This window comes from Chelonia mydas, chromosome 10 (genome assembly GCF_015237465.2).
Source record: "Chelonia mydas isolate rCheMyd1 chromosome 10, rCheMyd1.pri.v2, whole genome shotgun sequence".
NCBI classification, from domain to species: Eukaryota; Metazoa; Chordata; order Testudines; family Cheloniidae; genus Chelonia; species Chelonia mydas.
Genome location: NC_051250.2, coordinates 46,936,923 through 46,945,507, shown reverse-complemented (window position 1 = coordinate 46,945,507; position 8,585 = coordinate 46,936,923). Strand labels below are relative to the sequence as shown.

The following is an 8,585-nucleotide window of genomic DNA, read 5'->3' as shown; positions in this document are numbered from 1 at the left end:
GTGCTCACCTTAGACAGAAGGATTGGGGGGAAGTTATCCTAGAGCCTCACTTATGGCCAGTAATAGAACTCTCTCTCATGGAATGTGTTTCGCTCACAGGTCAGAGTGGCTGGGGGATTTATGTTTTCTCTACTGCTAGAGCCCTCTAATGCTTACAGCAGCCAGCTGGACAGGTCAGAAGAGGTAAATACCCCTGCCATTTGCCCATGAGAGAAACCAGCCATTTGAGTCTTGGAACCTGAAGGTAGCAAGCTCTGCTCTCTTTACCCTCACATGATTTCTCCTTGTGAAGCCCATTGGTGTGTCTATGATGTGGTTGGTGCATCAGAAGGGGGTGGGGGCAACTCCCTTGCCCATTAAGAATAAGTCATAGACCAGACTCAAGTCACTGGATTTATTTACATTAGACAGAAGGTACAAGGCATGCGACTGCTCAGGCACTAGAACGACTGCATCTTCTGTATACAAGTATCCCCAGAGTAATGAAGGCCAGTGCAATGGCAGCTGCCACTGAGATCAGCCCAGCTGTAGAAGAGAATCCTACAAGAGGAAGAACAGGTGGTTAAAACTGCAACTAGCTGCTTTTCCAGCTACCTCTCCAAAAATCCACCATGGATTTGCTGGGTACATGAGCGAAGGCCACAATTAAATAAAATGGGGGATTTTATTTGAGCTCTATTGTCGGGCCATTTTTTTAAGCGATACCAGTTGGAGTTTTGTCTACTAGAAGTGGCCAGAGCAGGAGATCAGCACCTCCTTATAAATCCCACTAGATAATAGGTTGCAGGTCTCGGGCCACAAATGGTGGCCCAGCAGATAAGCCCAGGCTGCAGTGGCTGACAGTCTGACATAGTCCAACCAGAGCCAGTCAATCTCAGTGAGGAGCTCTCCTTCAGCTGAGGTTACTCATTACCAACAACCCCTCCTGGGGCTAAGGGATTCTTACAGCTGATCTTGTAAGACCCATTTCTGCCATCCTTTAGATCAACTTTTCCAAGCCACCCTAATGTAGATTAATAAGTGACAGTAGAGGCACCATGAGACTTGTTCTTCATTAGAACTAGTTACCCTCTGATGCTGCCTTCTCTGCTTCCATTTGAGCAACTGAGAGATCCCTTGATCCTTGATCAGCATCCAAGATGATTAGGGGTCCTACCACAACATCAGCCTCAGCTTCTCTCACCAAGGGCTCACCTGTATTGGGAGAGAAGCACTACTAGAAAACCAATCCATCCCATTTTGGGTGGAAGATCCCCCAGGAACAGTCTGTTAGAGTAAGCCAGACATGTTCCCAGGTGAAGTGGGCACAGAACCTACCATGCCTGGAGGCCACATCTCTCTGGAAGCGCCTCCCTGACCATCTGTCCAGAGGGTTCACTCTCCTGGACTGTCCAGCCAGCCCACAGTTCCCAGTCTCACAGCACCTGCAGATGTCTCGGGTGCCTTCCACTGGAGACCAGCTGGAACAGAACAGGAACAGTCATCTACAGTGAAGAGTTCTGTTCTAGACTGCCTGTCACTCCCCTGTTGGGGTTCTAGGCTACTCACATGTTGCCTGCTTTGTTGAAGGAACAAGCCTTGTTCAAGGGATCCGGGGCTTGCTCAGCTGCAGTGACTTTCAGATGACAGGTGATGTAGATCTGGAAGGGAAGCGGGAAGAGGGGTTAGGACCATCCCAGGGGACACTCACTAACAGCTGCTTAGCCTGGGGAAATCGACTTGGAGCAGAAATGTGGGGGCTCACCAAGTTCCTGGCATCTCCTGCAAACCTGAACACATCCACCATGAACTGCAGCGTGTCCTGCCTGGGCCTGGGGGATATGAAGGCCGAGGTGGTGTCATCTGATCTCCCATCCACCAGGCACCTACACACAAGAACCAAGGGTCAGTAAGAGTCCCTGATCAGTCTTGTTTTAGACTAGAAAGGGCTCCCAGCTCTTACCCATTGAAGTCAATGACAGCATAGCGGGGAGAGGAGTCCCTGTCTGGGCTCAGGGTGGCCACACAGCTGACCACAAAGAGCCTCAGAGCCACATGGTTCCCAGTGCTGACATCAGCTTGGATATGCATGACCTCCCCCAGCTGGAATCCATTGGAGGGTCTCTCAGCACTCCAGTCATCTGCAAGGCAAGTTCACAGTGAGCAGGACAGACAGGCAGGCAGGCCGGCCTCAGCTCCCCTGAAGGGACCTCCCACCTACCATTCATCAGGTGCAGGGAGAAATCCAGCCTCTCCTCAGCAGACAGGGTGGAGCTGAAGGGAACCCATGTTGGCTTGATGGCTTTACTGCTCACATTGTCCTTCCTGGGAGAGAAGCAAACCTCAGTCACTGAGCCAGATCCCAGACCAGGGACCGAAGGGGAGGGAGGAAGGGGATCTGAGCATCTCAGACTCTCACCTGGGGTAGTGACACTCAATGGGAATCACAGCTGGATTGGTTCTCAGGATCACTGGGTTGCTGGCAGGGGTGGGATTATAGTTCAGGCTTGTGCTGTAAACCAGGGAGTCTGGGGTCATCTGGGAAGGAGCAGACATGGAAGGGTTAACACTAGTACACAGAGCATTTGTAAAGTCATTCAGATGAGCCCAAGAACAAGCCTCAGCCAGATGGAAAACTTGAGCTCCAGTTTTCCCACCAGTGCCCAGTCAACTGGCAACTGCCTTGGGAAGGACTGGACACTAGAAGCAGGGGATTTCAGAGCTCAGTCTGCTAGAGCAGCCATCGGAAGACGAGCACCACAGTAGTGCCATTTTACACAACTCTGCTCACTGGTTTCCTCTGTGCAGGTTGTGAAGGAATCTCAGACAGTAAAACCCCCAGGGTTAACTTATTAGCTGCTTTCAGGTGAATTTTGACCAGGGATTAAAGAAGCCAATAGTGTGTCCCTTTCCCTCCTACAGGCTATGCAGAGCTCAGGCTAACACCAATCAGTTTATTCAGTTGTGGGCTCCTGTCTGTGGAGTCTGCAGACAGCCTTTGGACAGGGGTGTCTAGAAGTAAAGTCTGTCTGAGCCACCAGAGCACCCTCTTCAGGCTCCACCTGTGAGCCTGCTCCAGGAGCTGAGCAGGACAGAATTCTTTGCCTGGTGCATGAGATTGGAAGCTAGGAAGAAGCACCGAGGCAAAACAGGGCGCTTGTCAATAAGATGGACAGAATCCCACCCACTGTTCTCTCCCACTGCCCCATTTTTACACCATTAGACAAGACAGGGGCAGTGATGCTAGGGATCAGTAGGGGCTCCTGACTTGCATAAATCCTTACCTGCAAGGTGCTGCCACATTCATGGAGCCCAGCTGCAAAGATCACTGTGTTCTCTGCAGCATTAAGGGATGTGTACCGGCAGGCAGCTGGGCCAAGGCTCAGGTCAGCAGCTTTGATCAGTCTCCCCATCCCAAAGAGATCCCTGTGCACAGTGATCACCATCTGAGCCTCCTCACACTGCACCATGACAGGCTGCAGCGGGGACACAGCCCTGAGCTGGGAAGCATCAACCCGAGCCCAGGGGGAGGGCTGGGAAAGAGAAGGCACATGGGCTTGTCGCCGAGGGGGCTCAGCCCTGGGGGTGGGTCTCCAGATGGCTGAGTCACTCCTAGAGAAATCCCAGGGATTGTAACAGGTCACCCCACTGACCACCCAGCACAGAAGAGCAAAGCTCAGGTTGCTTCTATGACCCATCCTGCCTGTTTGCAGCAAGCCCAGTATGGAGGGAAAATGCTGCTCTGGGGCTTTATACCGTGACCCAGAGCCAGGTGACAGCTGTCCCGGGTAATTAACACCCTCCCCTAATCTGCAGGTAACCAGGGCCCAATCATACCCAGTGCCCACGCCCTGAACCGGGGAAATAGGAGGGCCAATGGGAATCAGCTCCACCTGTTGGTCAGTTCATCAGCTGCAGTTTGGGAAATTCCTGCCCTGTTTCGTTCAATGGAAGGCTAAGGGTGGGCTCCACCACAAAGGGACCCAGGCCCCTCAATCCCCAGTTTAGGTCTGTAAGTCCTGGGTTTGGCTCCACTGTGATCCACAAACCACACAGAGGCAGAGTCCTGTGGCACCTTATAGACTAACAGAGGTATTGGAGCATAAGCTTTCGTGGGTGAATACCCACTTCATCGGATGCTACCCCTCTGATACAAACCATACAGCGAACTCTGTAGGTGCCCAAATTCACTCAGCAGCACTGAAGTTTTTACAGTATAAAGTTCCGTAGGTGCCCGTGTCTCAGCCTCTGGGCATATGCCCAGCTGCCTCCCTCTGGGAGTCTGGGCACCTGTCTCCCACCTAAGGTCAGAGCCATCCATGAGCCAGGGGACGTTAGGCATTTAGTTGCCTAAGTCGTATGCAGATCCCAATTCACTAGCTGTGCTGCTGGCCCATGTTGACCCCATTCACAATTGCACTGGAGCAGGACGCGGTGTCATCCTCGGATCTTTTAGCCCAGTGGTTAGAGCATTCACCTGAAATGTGGGAGACCCAGGTTTCATTCCCCTTCTCTGCTGAGGGTAGAGAAAGGATGTGAACAGGGGTCTCCCATCTCTCAGAAGAATGCTTCAACCACTGAGCTAGGGGACATTCTGATGTTGTGCTTCCTCCTACTCTCCCATTCAAGCTGTTCTGTTGTGGATAAATAATGAAAGAGGGACCAGACCCCAGTGCTTCCACCTCCCATTGGGTTACAGCCGCATTCCTGGTCACTTGTTCTCTCAGTCTGGCCCAACAACTGTTCCACTGTGGATAAGTGTGAAACTAAAATCTGTTCAAGGGGAAATTTGTGTCCTCGCTAATATCCGCATAACTCATCAGATGAGTTCCAGAACTGGTGTTCTCCTTCCAGGGTTGGGGTGGAGTTTGTGGGGTTGAATTGTTTTCTCCAACGTCTTCCCTAAGTCCTCCCCCCTATCTCCCCTCCCCCGGAATGGTTTGTTTCTCAAAGCCAAGAGAGCGAACGTCCTGGGGGGGGGAGGATCCATGTGAAACTGAGATTCCTGGGATCGGGACTGTGACACTTCTCAGGGCAGCCAGGGCTATGCGGCACCCTAGTTGCCACCAGCCTCCTGTATGAAGGAGCCTTGCCTGTGCCAGCTGGGTGTTAGCTCCCCAATGCATCCTGCCCATCAGCGCCTCAAGCATTCTTCTCTGGGATAGCCCAGCTCTGTGTTTTGCCTGGCAGGTTGACAATCAATGCACCCCAGGCTTCAGGTCCCTTCAAAGTGGGCCCCTGTGTGGTTCAACCCCAATCACTGGATACCCAAAGAAATCCCAGATGCTCTGTTTCCAAAGGAACAGCGCATCCCCATTCACCAGTTTGGCATTAGCTCACCGCTCTTGTATCACACACAGCACTTCAGCTCAATTCTAAAGTAAAAGGAGATTTATCCTCCAATCTGGAAAGCGTCTCACCCAAGTTCCCTCCAGCATTTGCAGCCAAGCCTGGCTGAAACCCCTTATTCATGACGCCAACTCGCTGTTAGTTTACTTCCTAGGCACCTGATGTCGGGATGTCTTTTTGTCCCTCAAATATTCCAGCAGGCACCTTTGATGTTTATCAGTAGATAGGGTTCCCCCTCCAATGTTGACTTCTTCCTGTTAGTTTCTGTCTGAAGTCTCTGCCAGCTCCTCATTGGCATTTGTCTTAGACATTGCATGACATACAACACACAATGGTCCATCATGGAGAAAAGCATCGCCCACCCCTCCTGTCGGCAGGATTTTGTCTCAAGACCTACTACCTTTGAGAGGCCTGCTTCATCTACAAGGCCGACAGAACCTCATTTTCAGTGCTCCTTGCATACTTCCCATACCTACATCTCACAATGGTTATGATGACCTGTGTGACCCGGGGTTTCATTAGAGACCTTACATGACATTCTTCTGGTGAATCTAGTGGCCTGCACTAAGGCAAGCTCCAAAAGCTAGTCCATATGAAATTATTCATATTTATCTCTGGTTTGATGGAGCAACCAATGGGGCTGCTGTGAGCCCTGCATGGAAGAGAGAGACAGACACTTGTTCTCAACACCATACCTGTGAGGAGCCCATGGGATGGCATGCAACTGGTCCATTCCACTGAGAGCTCTTAATACGTATTTGTTCCTGCAGTGCTAATAACAGATTAAGGCTTCATTGCCCTATTCCAGGGCAAGGCAGGTCTCATGCTCTGGCATCTTAGAGCTAAGCTGACTGAGAAGTTACATCATGTTCTCCCTGGGTAAGCTAGAAATAAAACCCAGTGTCTCCAGATGACCCCAGTCACAGCCGTGCTCTGTCTGAAATGAATGCATGGAGTGAATGCAGTCGGTTACATTCCCTGTGTTAAGCACTAGACCACAGTCTTCTCCCAGAGCTGGGTCAAGAACCCAGGAATCCTGATTCTCTGCCAAGCAGCTGTGAAGCCCACTGACAGAAAGGTTAGGTCAAAGAGCAGAGGACTGTGTCCAAAGCGGGTGAGTCCCAGGGGTGTAATTTTGGCTCCACATGATGGAATTGCTCTTTTCCCAGTTTAATGAAAGTTGTAGCAAAATTTCTATTTAAAAACTAAATTTTGCATCCCCTCTTCAAGCCACCCGAGAAAGCCAGAAAACTGGCAGGTGGGGGGGCTGACAGCTCTACCAGCTGCAGTACCTCCAGGCATTGAATCCACGCCCCTCATGCAGCACCAACAACTCTTAGTTTGGGAACTGGCCACTAATTTTGGGTTAGCGGCACTTAACCTCAGAGTCTCCTCTATGAAATGAGGACAGGAATGATTCCTGCTGTTTGTTTAGATACAGCCAACAATATTTGGGAGGGAGAGAAACAATCTGAGGGCAGAGAAAGAATGTGGATTCGAGGAATGTCAGGGTCTTGGAGCTTCCCAACTAGAGGACCCATATTTTGGAGGAAGGACTGGAATTGTGCCAGAGACGGGGGAAATGTACCTATGGCATGGGGTCTGGATCTCGGCCAGTCAAAGGGGACGAGAACAGAGGGACTGTGGGCTGAAAAGCATTGAGAGAAATGGTCTGATGGTTGAGACACCACCTTAGCATGCAATAGACCAAGGATACATTCCACACTGTGTCAAAGCCTTTCTGGGCACTCTCTCTTAATCTTCCTGTGTCTTAGTCTTTTCCCGCCTTGTATGAAAGGTGGTCAGCACTCCCTTACCACCCAGGGGTGCTGTTAGGGGAATTTTTATACTGTGTGCTAGGTGTTGACATTAGACAGCCCCCATCACTACCTTTACAGCTTAGAGTCCCTTCCAAGTCTAGGTGCACAGGAAGCCTACAAAGGCCATTGCTCTGAAAGGGCTACATTTGTTTGAGGAAAAAGGGGGTGCTACTTCCCCATTATCTTGCCTACCAGCTTCCGTGCCCCACTGCAGCGTCACGAGGCTGAATAACCACTCCTGCAGAGAGCTTGTTCTAGGAACATACACCATGCTGGTCCTATACCCTCCCTGGGTTTGCTGATAGCACGTCTTCTTTGTGCAGCCCTGGGCGAAATCTGCTCCCCCCGCAGCTATAGGAGAGAGGTTGTGTCAAGGTTCCTTTCCCACTCTGAACTCTAAGGTACAGATGTGGGGACCTGCATGAAAACCTCCTAAGCTTACTTTTACCAGCTTAGGTTAAAACTTCCCCAAGGTACAAACTATTTTACGTTTCGCCCTTGGACTGTCGCTGCCACCATCAAACGTATAACCGGTATTATTATTAGGAAAGAGTGTGTTTGGAAACGTCTTCCCCTCCCACCAAATCCTCCCAAACGTTACCCCCCTTTCCTGGGGAAGGTTTGATAAAAATCCTCGCCAATTTGCATAGGTGACCACAGACCCAAACCCTTGGATCTTAAGAACAATGAAAAAGCAATCAGTTTCTTAAAAGAAGAATTTTAATAGAAGTAAAAAGAATCACCTCCGTAAAATCAGGATGGTAAATACCATACAGGGAATTAGATTCAAAACATAGAGACTCCCTCGAGGCAAAACCTTAAATTACAAAAAGACAGAAATATCCATTCCATTCAGCACAGCTTATTTTCTCAGTCATTTAAAGAACTCATAATCGAACGCATATCTAGCTAGATTACTTACTAAGTTCTAAGACTCCATTCCTGTTCTGTCCCCAGCAAAAGCATCAGAGACAGAGAGCCTTTGTTTCCCCCCCACTCCAGCTTTGAAATATCTTGTCTCCTCATTGGTCATTTTGGTCAGGTGCCAGCAAGCTTGACCTAGCTTCTTAACCCTTTACAGGTAAAAGGGTTTTTCCTTTGTCCAGGAGGGATTTTGAAGGGGTTTACCCTTCCCTTTATATTTTGGGCAGGTTGTTTGAACAAATGACGCCCTGTCACATAGCGGGTGGGCTGTGTTCTCTACAGCGATAGAGAGATCAAGACAGCAGAGCCCTTCAGACTGAGTCGAGCCTGCCCTGGGTGCATGATCACTGATCTGCAGGTCATAGCCCAGAGCATGAGCAGAAATTGGAAGATTTTCTTAGACCAGGGTGGGCAAACAAAGGCCTGTGGGCCACATCTGGTCCATCAGACCTTTTAATCCAGGCCTTCAGCTGCTACTGGGAAGCAGGGTCAGGGGCTTGTCAACACCTTGAT

The 8,585-nt window shown here is 50.2% G+C and overlaps 1 protein-coding gene across 1 annotated transcript; it reads right to left on the bottom strand.

The window, feature by feature from the left end:
* Window positions 1-380: 380 nt before the first annotated feature.
* On the bottom strand, window positions 381-3,740 carry LOC102937940 (zona pellucida sperm-binding protein 3-like). The gene is made up of 9 exons (XM_037911120.2): window positions 3,264-3,740; window positions 2,399-2,517; window positions 2,201-2,304; window positions 1,943-2,120; window positions 1,745-1,865; window positions 1,549-1,640; window positions 1,318-1,460; window positions 1,069-1,194; window positions 381-540 (listed from the first exon to the last, which is right to left on the bottom strand). Exons 1-9 carry the CDS (start codon window positions 3,675-3,677, stop codon window positions 434-436), a joined length of 1,404 nt encoding a protein of 467 aa, XP_037767048.1. The 5' UTR covers window positions 3,678-3,740; the 3' UTR covers window positions 381-433.
* Window positions 3,741-8,585: the final 4,845 nt, after the last annotated feature.

Excerpts from the sequence above, each read along its gene's own strand:
- LOC102937940 (XM_037911120.2), bottom strand. The coding sequence starts at position 3,677 with ATGGGTCATAGAAGCAACCTGAGCTTTGCTCTTCTGTGCTGGGTGGTC. Across the intron at positions 1,641-1,744 it reads CAGGAGATGCCAGGAACTTG|ATCTACATCACCTGTCATCT; the intron begins GTGAGCCCCCAC and ends CTTCCCTTCCAG. Across the intron at positions 541-1,068 it reads AGAGAAGGCAGCATCAGAGG|GATTCTCTTCTACAGCTGGG; the intron begins GTAACTAGTTCT and ends TTCCTCTTGTAG.